General features: G+C 36.3%; 1 protein-coding gene across 5 annotated transcripts in view; it reads right to left on the minus strand.

Annotated features, from left to right (window-relative positions):
* Positions 1-19,176, minus strand: part of polybromo (protein) — a 251,788-nt gene that overhangs the window by 106,465 nt on the left and 126,147 nt on the right. For all 5 annotated transcript variants that reach the window (XM_081733781.1, XM_081733778.1, XM_081733782.1 and 2 more), the window contains one exon: positions 11,086-11,253. In XM_081733781.1, coding sequence (XP_081589907.1) covers positions 11,086-11,253 — 168 coding nt within the window. The remainder of the gene's footprint in view (positions 1-11,085; positions 11,254-19,176) is intronic.

Genomic DNA, 19,176 nt, shown 5'->3' on the forward strand with positions numbered 1-19,176 from the left:
CCAATTGGTCATGGGACAGCAGATGGATGATTCAAAAACACGTTCGTCCGGAGTTCAACTTAGATGATACTTCGGACTCAGATTACAGAGGGAGCAGGTCATTTCCTCACTTCTCATTTAAACTGATAAGTGTCATAAAATACAAGCGTCCGTTACGCTTAAATTTAGGAGTACAGAAGAATTATCTTCACTAATGAAAGACACTTTCACAATGGAACAAACTTTCAACCGCAAAATGACAAGATGTATGCGAAGAGCTTTAGCATTCTGAGAAAACTTTGGGTAATCAGTGCGCCAAACATCTACCCTCAGTCAAGTAGGGTGTGACATGAAGTATTACGATACTCCTCGCTTTCATTTTTTGTACAAGAAATAAAAATTTGTGCTCAATTTCATTAATACGCAGTGACAGAACTGGTTGTCAAGAGTCTCACTGACTATGCATCGTTCCAGCAAAGCCAGTGGCCATAAAATAAAGGACGACTCAGCAATAAAGCAATAACTCCGAGGTAGTATATATGACTTTATTGCTTTTGATGACTGTTCTTCTGCGAGTGCAAACGTTAATCCATTCGAGTAGAGACTATAGTCAGTCAGTATGTCATGGACGATTTTCATTAGTGCTGTTAAAATTATTCGAATATTCGTTATCTGAATGATTATTCGAATATTTTTTCTTCTGTCATTCGACTATTCGTTTTCGATACTCGAACAATTCTTCGAATTTGAAAACCACTAGCTTACACATCCCACTACTAAAAATCTGATGTGTTCATCACGTACAGCAGCAGGATATTTCCGCTGGAGACTATGTCAAACTTGTAATGACGATATATAAAGTACAATAAAGACCCGTGGTACTTGTTTTGAAACTAACTTGTATTCCTTTTAGGATTTATGGTAACTTTTGTTACCACAGCGTAATGTTGTCTTTGACCGCTTATTCAGGTCTTATAACAGGCATTTAAGTTTTTTTATTTATTTTTTATTTTATTTACTTATTTATTTATTTTGTATTTTTAAGTCAAGTCAAGTATGGACTAAAGAACACCCAAGATGCGTTTTGGAACCGGATGGTCAACTTAGCAGCGCCAAATGGGGCAGAGGGACGTAACATTTTTTTTTTAATGTCAAATTTCAAAAATTTTTCACTCCCTCAGTTTTCAAGATATCATATTGAAATTTTGCATACGGATTGTGTGCACCTTTGAGTATTTCTCAATTTTTTTGACATCCCTACGTGAACCCGTACTCGAGCTCGAGGGGCGCAAATATTCCGACAGGGTGATTTTTTTAAGAAAATTTTCCGGTTTTCCCGAATTTCCAGGTTTAGGTGTATGATACGGACATGTGAGTGGTACCATCGGAAAGGGCGGGTTATAATGAAGAAAATGGCTATTGAACGCAATGACTCTAGACCAAATAGTACTGACGCAGTTGGTACCGTTGGAAAGGATGTTCTATTCTGAAAGAAACAAGATATGAACCATGATCATATGATAAATAGTAAGGAAGCAGTAGCTGTTTGACTGAAAATCTAAAATTTACCTCAAAAAGTGGAAATTCTAAAAGGGTTACGTGACTTTCATATGACCTTCAAGGAAGGCTTACTAACAAGAAATACAAAGTGAAAAATGTTTGACTGAACAGAGAATCGAACTCGGGTCTCCACTTTACTGTGTTCGTGAATTACCCATTACTCTACCCACTTGAATTATTTGGTATTTCATTAATTCGCACCTATTGAGGATATGGTGCAAGGAAAAATGGGTTGCTATTTACCGGTAACAATTGTTCAAAAATATACACTGGGTTCTCCAAGCACAATACAGGTTGTGGTACAGTTCATGTGATCTGAATGGATGAGCACTGATCTCTAGACTGAACTGTTTGGCTGGTTAGCACAACTTAGTGGGTACCGGTTTAACTTGAAACTCAGATTTGATTCTCGGTCTAGTCGAGTATTTTACACTCTTTGAATTTCATTAAATTAACTCATATAGATGAGGTAGTGTAAGGAAAAACTGATTGTATTCTCATTTACCATATACTTATTAAAAAGAAATTACGGTATCTGAATTTCTCATTTTGCGATTTAATAAATACTCTGTCTCAATCCTCCTCCTCTTCCTTAATTCTACTACTATTATTATTCAGTAGTATTCAGTCTGTATCAAGTTGTCACCATTTACTTTCTCTCAAGTAAGGATGCAGAAATCACCATGTACGCATGATTATCTCAATTTTCATTTTTCCCATACGGGGCTTGCAAAGATCCTGAAGAAAAAGTGAGAAATTGAGAACTCATTCAACTTTACTTTGAAAACTAGTCCATTACCATGACTCTAGGAATGTCATTTTACGGTCGTCAGTTTAGTATTCACAACTTTCCTCATTACGCCACGATTCACTGCCTGGTAGCATGACTTCGAGAACATGGCTTAATCACCTATGGTTGGTGCGAGCTCCCTCGTGGCTAAGCGGTTAGCGTACGCGCTTTGGCGTGGGAGACCCGGGTTCGATTCCCGGCGGGAGCTCATGTGGTTCGGATTCCACGTTAATCAGTAGGTCCACGTCTCATATAGCCTCGCTGCTGAAAGGGACACTAAACTAAAATCAACTCAACTCAACCTATGGTTGGAAAGACATTCAGTTCGCAAGCAATACGGCAAAACTTCACTAAATTTGGGAACAGTCAAAGATCACTGCAAAAACAGATTAGTGGGTTTAATGGAGTAACGTCAGCATTCAGCATTGAGGCTATTTGACTCCGTTAAGATATACGCCAAGTGAACTTTGTGGTGGACAAACACCGTGTGCGTGGGTTTTCTCGGGGTTCTCCCGTTTCCTCCCACTTTCTTCATTCCACCATTTCATTCATTACTCATCATCACCGTCCCCTTTAGCCTAACCGACATAACCGTGGGACGTAAAACTCAAAGATTTCATTTCATTTTTTCCGTTAAGATATAGGCTCTAGCCTAGATATCAACACCATAAAGATTGCCTAGTAAAATGAAAATATATATAACACAAACAAAAAGTAAGAATGCGCGAAGAGAATAAATATTCTTACTATTTCATAAGAAAAAAATGAAATGAAATCTTTGAGTTTTACGTTCCACGTTTATGCCGGTTAGGCTAAAGGAGACGGTGATGATGAGTAATGAATGAAATTGTGGAATGAAGAAAGTGAGAGTAAACGGGAGAACCCCGAGGAAACCCACGCACACGGTTTGTCTACCACAAAGTTCACTTGGTGGGGGCTGGGATCGAACCCGAGACCCCAACCACCAGAGGTGAACGCTCTACCACTGAGCCACCGCGGCCCTATTTCATAAGAAGAGTAAAATAAGGTCCACTATTTAAAATGTCACAGAAATCAAACTGAAAGAAACATACTTATCGTTTTCTAAATCAGAGATTTTCTAATGGCTCAAGCCTTTTTCCTTGGTAATGAAATACAGAAAATGATTCTATTTACACGCAGCATGTTCCATCTATGATTTGGATGTCACGACTTTATCAAAAAACACCGTATCACTAAAACAAGTATTGTACAGTCATGTTAGAAAAAAAATTACTTTCCAGCTTTATACGCATTTAACACTACAGAAGATTACAGAGACTGAGTTATATGCTGTATTCTTCATCATTTTGAGCTTTTTCTCCTTAGCACATGCTTGAAAATTCACCATCTGCGGGTGCGAATAAAGAGCATTAAAAAAAGATAACAGAAGTTTTTATTTATTTTTTTTAATACATAGCTTCTTTCACCAGAATTATTAACGTGCGTGACTTCTGTGTACCTTATTACCGGTGGGAGTAATAAGATTTTCTGATGTTGAACCAGTATTATGAGACAATTGCAGACTAACCTGAATTATGCATATCTAAGATGTATCAAACTCTGGTCCAGAAAGCCAGAAATAAAAACAACTGGGAAAAAACTGAAAATAATGGACGAGTGGTTTGTACATTGCCTTCCAATATCATATTTCTGCAATTCACAGGCCAATATATGTAATAAAATGAAGTATTTCAGCTTTACGTCCCACGGTTATGCCGTGTAGGCTAAAGGAGACGGTGATGATGATACTGAATTAAATAGTCGAATGTAGAAATTGGGAAGAAATGGGAGAACCTCGAGAAAATCCACGCACACGGTGTTGATCCACTACAAAGTCAACTTGGCGCGAGCTGGTATCGAACCAGAGACTCCATGCACCAGAAGCAATATAATGCCATACCGGGTGCTGAAATAATGACGATAACGGAAGATAGCTATCTTGTAGGAGGCCTCGAAAGAAGCACAAAATGTCCAGTATACATAGGGCAAAAAATGCCTCCTTCTAAATTTATAAGTAGCCAAAAACGACGTAAAATAAATTTTAATGCTCTATAGCTCGAGAACTATGGGACCTATCGTAATCGGGTCAAAGAATTACAAAGGAACTAGTATACATTCTAACTAAATACCCATATTTCAAAATTCCCGGTAAAAACGGAACGAATTATACACAGTGCGCAATTTGAAATCGAGACTGATTTTTTTCACATGTGGTGGCGCAGTTATATAAGTGAGCTGTGATCCAAACAAAAGAGAAATGTTTCATGTATTGATCTTCAGTGCAACGTGTGTGAGTGTGGTGAGTGTAGACAGATGTTGCCAAGCTGCGTCGTGAGTTCATATGGAACAAAGAGCAAACATCAAGTTTTGCGCGCGTTTGGGTAAGACTGCTACAGAAATGTATCGAATGTTGCAACAAGTGTATGGAGACACTTATTTATCTCGTGAGCATGTATTTGTATGGCACAGACGTTTCGGGAGGGACGGGAGTTAGCTAGAGATAACGAAAATCCGGGTGCAGCAAGGGCAGTACGGATACAGGAATTGGTGGAGAAAATGAGGACACTGATCACGGAAAACAGAAGTACATTATGAATTTTTACTGAGGAGTCTCTCGTGAATAAAGAAACGGTGCGGCAAATAATAACCAAGATCTCAACAAGAGGAAGGCCTGTGTCCGTTTCATGTCCCATTCCTTAAAAATGACTAACAAAGGGACAGGGTTTATTATTACAAAGAACTGATTGCTACCGTACATAGGAACCCTAACTTCCTTCTGAATATCGTTAGTGGGGATGAAACATGGGTTTTATAATATGATCCGCAGGCAAAACGTCAAAATGCACAGTAGAAGTTCCCTAACTCTCTACAAGCTATAAAACTGCACCAATCAAAATTCAAAATCAAACTTTTGCTCACTGTTTTTTACGATAGGAAGAGCATTGTTCATAAAGAATTTGTGTCCAGACAGTTAATGTCTCATTTTACCTTGAGGTATTAAAGTGGTTACTGCAACGTATCACACGTATGAGGACCGAGGATCGTGATGAATGTTCAGTGGCGTTTGCTCCATGACAATGGTCTAAGTCACAAGGCAATGACTGAGCAAGGCTTTTTGTTCCAGAAGGGAATCCGTGTTGTCCCACTCTCCTTATTCACCAGATTCGATTATCTTGTATTTTCTAAACTCAAGGCTGCACTCAAAGATTCGTACTTTGATAACGTAACGGCCAGCCAGAGGGCTACGACAAGTTTTCAACAGCATTCCACAAAAGGACTACCAATAATCTTATGCACTGACGCCCACAGCGCAACGATGTATGGATGCAGGAGGGTCGTATTTTGAATGAACTAAGGTGAGAAACTTTTTATGTTTACCCTCTTTTTTTTCTACTCCAATCTCAATTTCAAATTGCCGCACTGTATGAGGGAAGTTGGGGTACGGGAATACACTTTAGAGTACTAATTAGGCGTAAATGACAATATTCATGTAGATAACATTTAAAAATTATTTTATTCCTCTGTTAATAATCGAAAATGACTAATATCGCTTTTCCCTTTCATGGAACAACCAATATTATTTTTTGACTTATGCAATGATACACAACGTAGTTTAACCTGAAAGGGAAGAAATCATAATAATGTGGAATAAACTTTACATATTAACCAGTTGAGAATGCTCCAAGAGCATTGCCAGAACAAACTTAAAAACAATGGAGAGATAGAGCGGGAAGGATAACTGTAATTATTACTACATGTAAAAATAAATCTTTGTCCGCACCTTCCTGTTTCTCGCAAAAATTCAAAAAATAGCATCTCTCTATGACCTACGGTTCCCGAGATATGGTTCCTTAAATCTCCCGAAATTGTACTTTTTTGGCCAATATGTGGGGAATGGTGGCCAGCTGGCTAGTGGCCACCAATTACTATTTGCCACCAAAATGTTCACCATTCTTATAGCTATTGATAAACACTAATATGATCTCTCTTTGACTTACTGTTCCCGAGATATGGCTTCTTAAATGTCCCGGAATCGGAACTATTTTTTGGCCACTATCTTGGGAACGATAAGTCATAGAAAGATGATATTGATGTTAATCAATTCTTAAGAGGTGGCCACCGGTTACTATTTGATACCAAAATATGTACCATCCTCTTAGGTATTGATCAGCACAAATACCATCTCTCTATAACTTATGGTTTCCAAGATATGGCTCCTTAAATCTCCGGAAATCGGCCATTTTTTGGCCAATATCTCGGGAACGGTAAGAGTGATGCGAAAAATTCCATCAGTTTCTCAGATAGTTCTTGATGCTCTATCGAATGGACGGCTCAAAATTGGAAAAATCGCAAATAACAGACACAAAGACATAGAGAATTCAGTAACAAATGTTTTTAAGTTCGTTGAATATTATTTGGTAATGTTTGAAGGTTATATACTAACTTGCCCTTGTTTAAAATTAAAAATAACTAAAATACCTCGTATCCAAAATCACTTCGATCTGGAAATTCGTAGTTGTTTCATAAGAGCTAACAATTGTAATCTACTTGGTCATTATAACGTACAAATGTATGTTTAAAACAAACATCTTATCGTTCAATTAGCTGAAAATTAAGGCCAGGTCTCTGAATTGCTGACTCTTGCATTACTACTGAATTACCAGAAAAACTAAACATCCTGCCAAATCCTCCAGAAGAAGCAGACCCTTGCATCAGAGTAATGGAAGATACGGTTCTGAAAGCAATTCATACCTTTCCCTGTGGTTCTGTTTCAGAAATAGATGGACTGTCACATCAACACTTAAAAGATCTAACATCGAAATCGGCAGGTGATTCAGCGAGGATCTTACTCAATTCAATAACGAAATTGGTAAACCTCATTTCAAATGGAAAAGTAAATTAGGATATATGTAAATACTTCTTTGGTACTAACCTGTGTGCCCTGCGGAAAAAAGATGGTGGTGTAAGGCCGATAGCAGCTGGGTGTGTGTTCAGAAGATTGGCTTCCAAAATAGCTGTATCATCAGTCTATAATCACTGCACAAATCATTTGCAACCACATCAGCTTGGTTTTGCGACGAAGAAAGGTAGTGAAACAATCATACATGCTACCCGTGCATTTATTAAATCACCCCAAAACTCTAACAATATAATCCTCAAAATACATTATAAAAACGCATTTAACGCTGTGGAAAAAGACTCGGAATGCAACGTTAAAAGAAGTGCAACGACTTATACCCCAGCTATATCCTTATTTTTGGCAAAGTTATGCTAATTCGTCCATGCTATTTTTCGGAGACAGAACAATTTTATCACAGGTCGGATGTCAACATGGTGATCCTGCAGAATCAATGCTATTTAGTTTAGCAATTCACCATATAATTAGTACGTTGTATTCAGAATTAAATGTGTTTTATCTTGATGATGGTACTTTTAGATGGATCACCACACAGTAATACACGACTTACTTATGGAATCAAGTAAAATAGGATTACAAATAAATCCATTAAAATGTGAGTTATGGGAACACCAGATCCCATCATTGAAGCTCAATTTCAGGCTGTGCTACCTGGAATACGAACAATATCAACTCATGAGATATCATTATTGGGAGCACCACTACACGAAGATGGATATGATAATTGTTTGGAGGATCACCTAAACAGTTTAAAAAAATAACCGAGATGTTCAAAATTGCCAGCACATATAGCTTTTTTCCTTTTAAAAAATTGTTTAGGTATTCCTAAATTGACTTATTTTTTACGTACTGTTCCAACATGGTTCAAGCTAACTAAAATTTTTCAACTAGATGACATTTTGAAAATATGTTTGCAATCAATACTCAATTATAAGTTAAATGAAACTCAATGGACACAAGCAAGCTTACCCATTTGTTTAGGAGGTTTAGGAGTATGGAAAATGTAAGATTTGAGTCTCCCTGCATTTTTGCCTTCTTCTTATAGGGTGTTGTCGCTCGCCTCCGAAGTTCTTAACATTCCAGTTGACGAAGTGAAGATTCCTCATCTGACAGAGGCATTAGAGATATGGAGAGGCATTTACAACTCAATTCTGGTTGCAAAGGAGTCGCAAAGGAAATGATATGAAATTGTAATCAATGAGATAGCTGAAAACGAAATAAATTCGCACAATGATGTTGATTCAGCTCGCCTTAAAGCACTACGACAAAAAGAGTGGAGCATGGTTGCAAGCCACACCCTCAAAAAGCATTGGAACAATTTTAGATACTAATATTTTTCAGATATGTATAGCGTTACGCCTAGGACTTAATATTTGCCATGAATTTACATGTGCGTGTAAAGTCGAATGGATGAGAAAGGCTTACATGCATTAAGTTGCATTAAAAGTGTGTGTGTGTGTGGGGGGGGGGGAGAATTTCACGTCAGAGTGAACCCTCACCAGTATAGACTGTCCTAACATTTTGGAGCCATCAGAAATTTTCTGGAATGATAATAAGCGGCTAGATGGAATTACCTTGACACCTTGGAAAAGGGGCTAGTGTCTAGTACGGGATGTAACATGTGTAGATACCTTTGCCCCATCTTACTTAGCGTCAACTAGTGAAGAAACGAGAAGTGCAGCAGAGACAGCGTGAGTGCGGAAACATTCTAAGTATTCAAAACTTAAAGATCGCATTTTTATTGCGTTTGCCACGGAAATAATGAGTGTTTTTAGCAAAGAAGCCAGAATATTTCTGAAGGAATTAGGATCAAATTCAATTAACAAATCAGGAGATCCTAGAAGCGGTTATTTTCTGACACAAAGGATAAGTCTAGCCATACAAAGAGGCAGCGCAACTAGCATATAACCTCCTTCCCACCTTCATCCAAGCTGGATGAAATTTTTTATCTAAAATAAATATAAGCAAAGGCTATTCGAAGAAAAAAAAACGTATAAAATAGTAATTTTTTCAGAGCACATTTTGATAATACTGAGCATTCATTCTGTTACACAAGTTAAATTACAATAATTAGTGATTTGTATTTCAAAATGAAAGAAAGATTTCTTAAGAATTTATAACTAATACTGTTATCAAATTGCGTATGTTAAATAAAAAATAAAACCAGAAAAATATTTATTCCGATAGCGCTTCTTTGCATTGTATGAAAACTAAATGGTTTGAAATGTAGCTTTTGCAAGTTTGCACTAAACAAATTTGTTTAAAATGCCTCCAGCAGTTTACTGGATCTACAAAATAACTCATAGAGTTGTTAGGTTAACAGAAGTTAGTAGAGTAGTAACAGGGGTGTCGCCACGGCTTCCCAAACGATCCTGCTCCCTTAAGTCTTGTGTGTCTATTAAAGGTGTTCAATACATGAATGTTTACAGTAAATGAAGAATATATTAGCTTAGTGCGAATGAAATGTCGCCCATTTCCATAGGCTAAAAAATGTAAAACAATATTTGATAATGGAAATAATCGCCGTATTCAACCATACACGTTTGCCATCACTCAGAGAGCGGCTAGATTCGTGGAAATAAAATTCTGCTATGCGAGATGCGAAGAAGTCCTCAACCACACGCTACACCAGTCAATCCTCAGGGAGATCTTCCTTTCCAAGAACTGACTAAGGCGCCGAAAGAGATGCCTCAGTGGAAGAGTTATCAGGGTTAAGGAAGGTTTCATACTGCAGTTCACGGTGAATCCACATCGTCCTTTGTGAAACAGCATTGTCGTGCAACATGGCACAACGACTGTTGATCATTTCTGTACACTTGCGGACAAATTTGTAAAACATTTCATGGAGTTCAGTACTGTAACGATCTGTATTTCCAACAGTAGATCAAAATGCCAGTAACACCAATTTTCTCTTTACATATTGCTAGCAGAATACCCGTTCTTCGCACGGAGAGAATACGTTTCATTTTCATGGTGTCTAGCAAATTTCTCTCAGCAATTTCCCGACTTTTTCCAGACTTTTCCCGACTATTTCCAAATTTTTCCCGACTCATTCTAAACCGCTTCTACGTAAAAAATAGAAAAACGGTTGAAATGGCTCACGATGTATTTAGGAACACTTTAAAAGAAATACGATGTAAACGTACTACATCGCGATGCATTTAGGAACGCGAGGTTTATCGGAGTCGCTCCGACAAGCGTCAGCATCATTTCCAACATGTGGAATTTAATTCCATTTTTCCCGACTTTTTTTCGCAAATTCCAGACAAATCCCCGAATTCCAGACCATTTTTTAAATTTAAGACAAATTCCCGACTTTCCCGATTTTCCCGACTGCTAGACACCCTGCATTTTGGACATAAAGGACTGAATTTAGATTTAAATGGCATCAAAAGTGTCACTGTTTTACTCAGTGACCCCAAAAAATATGGATTCGACACTAATATCGGTCATTTTCGATCAATTTTAAATATCTCACCCTTCCCCTAAGTTGCACCATCGAAGTGAAATGATAAAAACCATCCCATGCCCATGCCCGAACCTCATCTATGTGACAAATTTTACCGAGATCGGTCGCGCGGTTCAAGAGTTATTAAGTTTTACATATATATATATATATATATATATATACCCTTCCCTACGTTGTACTGTCGAAGTGAAATAATAAAATCCATCCCAGGCCCGAATCTCATCTATGTTGAAAATTTGATCTAGATCGGTCGGGTGGTTCAAGAGGTATGAAGTCACAAAACATAGCCATTTTCATTTTTATATATATAGCTACATTGGTCTTCAACATAGAAAGATTACTACTTACTTTATAGATCTGAGAGTCTGGTTCGTTGTATTTACAAGCGTTATCGAACATAAGCACAAAATCCGATACCATATCATCCAAACTTTCATACTGAGAGGTTTTTAATTTCTGACTTATCTTCTCTAAGTCTATTGGTCTTTTAATCACTTCGTAATAATCTGGATATTCCTGTGTTGGGAAGAAAATAAAAGCTTTCGTTATTTCTTATCAATAAATAACGACAAGTGGAAAACTAGTTTCTACAATAGGATACACACATACACATACATACATACACACAAACAACAATTCTAAATATCGTTTACAATACAATACTTCAATTATTATTTCTTGTACAATTATGAATATATAATGCTCTACACAGAGTATGTTTTACGTATTCCAATTCATTGCAACGTTATGTATGTTGAGCTCAATAACCTACACACTATGAACTGCAATATACTTTTGTAGTAAAACAATTTTCTTAACTTCATAATGTTCAATACAATAAATTTAAAAGATTGAAAACATACAAAGTTCTACTGGTTTATTTCGAAATATTTATGACGGATAATGTACGAAGATAATAACCTTAGGATCTAATTATGCTACACACTTTTCTTTAAGAGTTTCTATGTTTCTAATTTAATTAACTACCTACAGTCAAAATAATGGGTTCTCATCTCAGAAATAGGTAAATTTTTGTAAATTAGTAACACTGAACATTCGTGTACTACGACTGTCTCGTGTTAGTGTTGCATCAGACAGATTTGTCTACGTAATAGAATCGACGATGGTTCTGACAACAGGAGACCTCTCCGAGACCCGTAAAAATGAAAAACTGTATTGCTGTATCGAGAGTAGTGCCCAAGATGATGAAGGCACACAGAACTCATGGTAAATCGAATGAAAGCAAAAGAAAAAGATCAAGCCTTAATTGAGAGGGGCTGTCGAATATTGAAGAGGATCGTTATAAAGAAATGAACACAATTAGTACCTCATAACTAGACTTCGGATCGATATGCACTAAAAAACGGCAAAATATGCATGCAAATATGCGCTAAAAATCACGAATATATGCACTGAAAATATGCCGATATGCACTAAAAATTGTAAATATGCACCAATCAAAAGCTAAAGTTAAATGAAGAATTTTATTATCTTTAGAGAAAAAGTTGTATTACTTGAACTACATGTACTTGGTGTATAGCTATGATGTATTTATGCTACAATACACAACTGTGTAGTTTCCGGTGTTTTCTTGCAAAAACCTGCATTTGTCGGTTAAAACATAACTGTACATCGAAAAGTTCTTTCCGTGTCTCATGTCGTTAAAGGACAGTATTTAAAATAAGCAATGTTACTTGCCGCGTGTGACGTTGTTCCCAGGAACACTTTATTTACATTAAACAAGAATTTTATGCCTAGAGTTTTCGCGTCTATTGAATCTGAGTTTCGAAGAAATGCTTGTCCGATTGGTCTTGATGGCGTCTGTTTCCTTACTGAATCAAACATCCCAAATGATCGCTCTTCTAATTTCGTTATGATCTTTAAAATTGAACTGAAATGAGTATTGATAAATGCAAGGTCGCTTTTAATGTTTTCAGCTCCGTAAGCGTCCAAGGCTTCTTGAATATATTTCGTTTCTTCGAGTTAAAAACAGCTCACAGTCAGTATGTGAAATTAAAATACATCTCCTTTTATATATATAAGAATGCGCCAAGAATCTGTGAATAAAAATATACTCAGAGAAATAAATAAACATTTCTGGCTTAAAAGCATATAGCAAAACTGAACAGGACTCGCAAAAATTTCCGTTAAATGTTCTAGAGTTAACGGAGATGGATCTAAGCTTAAAAACTAAACAAGGCACATACATACAATGGACATAGTGAGATAAAATGTTGTACATAGGCCTACCGTGTTCAATTACAGCATTTATTTGTGCTACGAATTAATACACATAAAACTTACAATGAAAAAAGCCTACATTCGGTTTGAAAGGCCAAGACAGAAAGTAGATTTTATTCCATTTTCAGCGCTCCTCTCTCTACTATTGGCTCCCTTTTGATCTATTGTGTATATTACGCTAATTGTTCCATGTCTCTAGACCAGCTAGAGAACAAGTTATTGGTATACCTATTTGAAAATAACTATGTAAATTGCACTTCGTTCAGAAACTAGGGCCTTACATGGCAGTGGACTAAAGGTTAAATGTGTTGGGTAACAAGTAAACGAAGACCTTTACAGACAATGTAGTTCTTATACCTAACCTGTCACAGAATGTCTAAAATTTTTCTAAATGCTGCATTCCGGAACTTGAAAATTTCTGTTACAAAGTATATTTTAACATTCATTGTTCGCAACACAGGTTCCGCCTAATCAAGAGAATTTAACACATTCTTTTAGCTTTAAATTCATGGGACTGTGAAATATTTTCGTTTAAAATAAATTTCCGTTTTATAGGGGGTCTGTTAAGAGCAGTTGTTATTGTATTAAAAGCCTGTATTCAAAAACCTTATGTTCTAGTTTAAAAGAAAATAAATTCACTTGAAATTACTTTTTGCATCCAATTATATGTAAATCCTAGAATATTTTATTCTAGCGTAACATTGTCCGTTTCAAACAGCAATAATTTACTGTGTATAATATTGATACTTCAAATGGAATAAAGTGATTTGAGCGAGACACAGAGCATGAATAAATGGGAAGAAGGTAAAGTTATCGAAAACATAACAGAAGACTTACAAGTAACACCTCCGAAGTGTAACACTCCTATTTTGATCAAATTTGTCAGGTAGATACAGTACTACATATGAAATAAATGAATACGTGTTTTTTTTATTTTCTGCGAAAGAACGGTTTTAGGGGGCAAAATCCCCCACCCAATATTTTGAAAGTTCACGTCCGAAAGCCAAAAACAAGTGAACCGAAGTCAACGAAATTGTACACACATATTGTAGACATAAAATGAGGGAATACGTATTTTCCTGGAAAAAACGATTGAGTGGGGCACAGACCCCTCCAAAACTCTGATCACGAAATATCAAAAGTGCTAGTAACAGTATGTCAGATGTGTGTAAAGGACATAAAGAATTGCAACGAAACTTTGTGTATGAACAATACGCAAAAAAATAAATAAATAAAAAATAAACGAATACGTTCTTTTATATTCTTCGAAAAAACGGTTTTAAGGGCAAAAGCCCTTATCCAATATTTTGAAATTTGAGGGCCGAAAGGCCAGAGGAAGTGAACCAAAGTGAATGAAACCGTGCTCAGATATTGTATACATAAAATGAGGAAATGTGGGTTTCTTATTTTCCTGAAAAAAAAAGAAAGAAGAAAACCGTTTAGTTGGGACACAGGCTCCTCCAAAACTTTGATCGTGAAATATCAAAAGTGCTAATAACAGTACGTCAGAAGCGCTTAAAGGACATGAAGAATTGGAACGACACATTTTGTACGGACAATACGCAAAAAATAAACAAATATGTTTTTTATTTTCTGCGGAAAACGGTTTTAGGGGGCAAAAGTCCCCATTCAAAATTTTGAAACTTGAGGCCCAAAAGGCAAGGAGAAGTGCACCGAATTGAATGACATTGTGCACAGACATTGTAGACTTAAAATTAGATAATCAGGTTTCGTATTTTCCTGGAAAAAAGCGGTTGAGTGAGGCAGGGGCCTTCTAAACCGTTGATTACGAAATATCAAAAGTGCAAATAAGCATACGTGACAAGTTCCTAAGGAATATAGAGAATTACAACGAAACTTCATATAGGGACAATTTGTAAAACAATAAATGAAACGTGTTTTAATTTGTGCGGAAAAAGAGTGTTGGGGCCTAGGCCAAATCCGAAAAAAAAGTAAATATTATCACAATAGCGCAGGAAGGAGTGGACTAAAGAAAATGAAATTATGTGTAGATATTATATAGACCCTATGTAAGATAAGGCCTTTCGTGTTTCTCAAGTTTCCCTATTCGTTTTCTTTCAAATTTGGCACATCAACAGCAACTGGAAATAAATCAATACCTGTTTTTGTTTATGCGGAAAAACATTGTAAGGGTTAAAAGGTGCCTCCTGAAATACTATAAAATACGCTATACCGGTACTGTTTGTGTTTGTAGTTGATCTGCCAAATTTGAAGAAATCGGATGGAGGCACTTGTAAAACACGACAGGCCACATTTTACATGTCCAATATCTACATACAATTTAATTCGCTTCGGTGCACTCCTTCCGTCACTCAACGCCTCGGTGCACTCAACAGTTTTTTTTTTTTTTTTTTTTTTTTTCAGGAAAATATGAAACACGTATACCCTCATTTTATGTCTACGATATGCGTGTACAATTTCGTTGACTTCGGTTCACTTGCTTTTGACATTTGGACGTCAACTTTCAAAATTTTGGGTGGGGGCTTTTTCAGCCTAAAACAATTTTTCTGCAGAAAATAAAAAAATCCTATTCGTTTATTTTTTGCATATTGTTCATACACCAAGTTTCATTGCAAGTCTTCATGTCCTTTAGACACATCTGACATACTGTTACTAGCAGTTTTGATATTTCGCGATCAAAGGTTTGAAGGTTGTCCGTGTCCCACTTAACCGTTTTTTCTAAGAAAATACGAAACTAGTATTCCCTCATTTTATGTCTACAATATCTGTGCACGATTTCATTCACTTTGGTTCACTTCTATTTGCCTTTCGGGCGTCAACTTTCAAAATTTTGAGTGGGAGCTTTTGCTCCCTAAAACCGTTCTTTCGCAGAAAATAAAAAAACCGTATTCGTTTATTTTTTGCGTTTTGTCCACAAACAAAGTTTCGTTGCAATTCTTCATGTCCTTTACACACACTGACATACTGTAATTAGCACTTTTGATATTTCGTGATCAAAGGTTTGGAGGAGACCGAGCCCCAACCAGCCTTTTTCCAGGAAAATTCGAAACCCGTATTCCCTCATTTTACGTCTGCAATATCTCTGCACAATTTCATTCACTTCGGATGACTACTTCTTGCCTTTCGGGCGTCAACTTTCAAAATTTTTGGTGGGGGCTTTTGTGCCCTAAAACCATTTCTCCGCAGAAAATAGAAAACACGTATTCGATTATTTTATGTGTAGTAACTACCTGCCAAATTTCATCAAAAGCGGGGTGTTACACTTCGGAAGTTACTTGTTAGTAGGAAAGTTAACCTTTCGAGAAACCGAGGTACGTAACAAAGCAACACAAGCTTATACTTAAATACTCTCAAACTCCTTAAAGAAAAACTTAAGAACTTATTTCCTTATCTCAGAAAGTAACTGCTGTGACAAGTTTTAGGTTTTGTAAAGCAAATATTTTAATCAATTTAGAGCTAATTAAAAAAAAAGGTTGTTCATTTCTTCCCGAAATCATTTTTCAACGTTTTTTTTTTTTTTAATGAACTCTGTCGAATATGAAAACACACACACAGACACCTAGGTTGTTCCATAATTGTATGAACTTCTTACCAGACTTGAAACTGCTGTGAAAATATAAGAAGGCCAAAGAACTAGAGTGCTGCTGAAATTTGAGCTTTTGCTGTCGAACAAAATACAAATGCCCTCTTCTGAAAACGAGTTTATTTACTTCGAAAATATTATTTGTTTAGCATACACTTTGCAAAATATATTTTCTTCTTGAATTGTTAACGTCTCTCAACTTCAATCCATTGTTTCAAAAGATAACTTTTAGAAGATTTTTCTGGCCCATTTAGTTGTAGTGCGACATCTTTGTCCAATTTTTGTCCACATAAGAAAAAAAATTGTATTATTCAAATTAACAAAAGAGGGCCATTTCAAAATTGCGGCCACTTCGATCACCTAGTGTGACACCTTCAAATTCGAATTTTAGCTAGCTCAGAATTTTGACCAATTTACCTCCATTTTGTCGACCCAAGAAAAATTTTTATTCCATTCTAATGAACGAGGGGAGCCATTTCAAAATTTGTCCACTTCGATCAACTCTAATGCTACATCTTCAAATTCAAATTTTAACAAGCTTAAAATTTTGTTCGACTTTTGCGCATTCGTGTACCACAAACAAAACGTTTTGTAGCCTACCATTAAAATAAACGAGGGAGGGTCATTACAAAAATTGGCCACTTCGATTACCTGTTGAGCGACATCTTGAAATTCGAATTTTAATTAGCTCAGAATTTTGTCCAATTTCGGTACATTTTTGTACAATCAAAAATTTTGTTCCATTCAAGTATGGAGCGTCATTTCAAAATTTTGGCCACTTCGATCACCAGCAGTGTGACATCTTTAAATTTGAATTCTAACTAGCTTTGAACTTTCCCTGTTTTTTGTAGATTTTTGTACTACCAACTTACTTGAAATTCAAATTTGAAAATGTGTCACTACAAATGATCTAAGTGGCCAAATTTTTAAATGATCGCCCCTGGTTTATTCCAATGGTACAGAATTTATTCTTTGTGGTACAAAAATTTTCAAAAATTCCACACAATTCTGAGCTAATTAAAATTTAAATTTAAAGATCTCGCACTACAGGTGATCGAAGTGACTGAAATTTTGAAATGGCTCTCTCTCGTTTATTTAAATGGTACAATTTTTTTCTTGGGTGGACAATGGGACAAAATTCTGAGGTAGTTAAAATTCAAATTTGAAGATGTCGCACTACAACTAAATGGACCCGGATTTTTCTTTTGGTATTCTTATATTGTCACAGGACCACACAATTTACGAGATGGGTGACGTGGAAATTTTATTGTAGGTGATTTGACACCGTTATTTATATCTTCTTCCAAAAAGGTGTCAGTCATGCATCATTACCGGAAGAATGAATCACTCACCCCTTTCTTATTCTGCTTTCACATGACATTGGAAGATATTCTAAACCAACATCAATGAATTATTTCAAGATCTTGAGTCTATATTAGAAACTTGAAATTCCATTTATGAGAAAAGTTGTTGGACTTTAAAAATTTTGAATTTGGTGGTTTCTTTAAATATGCATTTATATGCATTAACGACATAAACATGCACTAACCTCCAAAATATGCACATATATGCACTATAAAACTCTGCTATTTTACTCCAAAACAAAAGAAACGAATTTCTGTTTAAAGAGCATATCTATATCACATCAGGAAAAAAACATGCAAATATGCAAAAATCCGAAGTCTACTCATAACTAAAGCGACGATCCCATAGTTTGATGAGAGTTGCATAACCTGAACAGCCGTGGCCGGTGGCGATTTCCAAATATCTGATCTCCACGACAACGCAGTAACTCGAAAAAGATGGTGCCAAGAATGTAGAATACTACACGCCGATGATTAAGTGTAAGTAATATCGTCCGATGGTCAGCATTCTTCTTGTTTCCAACAACAGGCGGATTTTGTATATTCCGCAGCCCTACTGAATAACACTTACGCTCTGGACTGCCTATTTCCTGAATATGTAGGCGGCTCTATGCTAGTTTGGGCTTAAATTTCATGATATTCTATTGGTCCTGTTATTTTTTTCAAAGGAGGAACTAGTACCAGTGATTATGTGTACATCTTCGGTGACCAGGAACATCCTATGGTCGAAAGTTTTTCATCAACAACGACGCTATCTTCCAGAATGACAACGTACCCATACATACAAGACCAGTTCATGTGTGATTTGAGGAACATCAGAATGAACCTCAACAGGTCTCATGGGCTTTCAACCCTCCGACTTCTACATTATTAATCTACCACCAATTTTAGAGCAGTGAACCCGACGCAGATTTTCTCCACCATCGCTGATACGTGAGTACAACACTACCTGAAGAATGCTATTTCTCTGAAAACGACTCACACGTCATTGTTTCAACCCTGTGATGAATGCAAACTGTATTACATGCTATGTAACGGTGTATTAATCACATAAGTTTAGTTTTGTTAAATTGTTTCAATATTTTTGATAACTACCTGCATTTAATATGTTCAATTACCAGTCTTTCTACCTTTGTAGATCAATGTTTTTCTACTCGCTATCAGACGAACAAATTATTATTATCACTGTTTTCGCTAACACAATATTATTGTTCGAATGTACAACTGAATTATTATGACTTGCAATAATATATTAATCAATCTTCATTG

The sequence above is a fragment of the Thermobia domestica genome, chromosome 12 (assembly GCF_964235325.1).
Source record: "Thermobia domestica chromosome 12, izTheDome1.hap1.1, whole genome shotgun sequence".
Lineage (NCBI taxonomy): Eukaryota > Metazoa > Arthropoda > Insecta > Zygentoma > Lepismatidae > Thermobia > Thermobia domestica.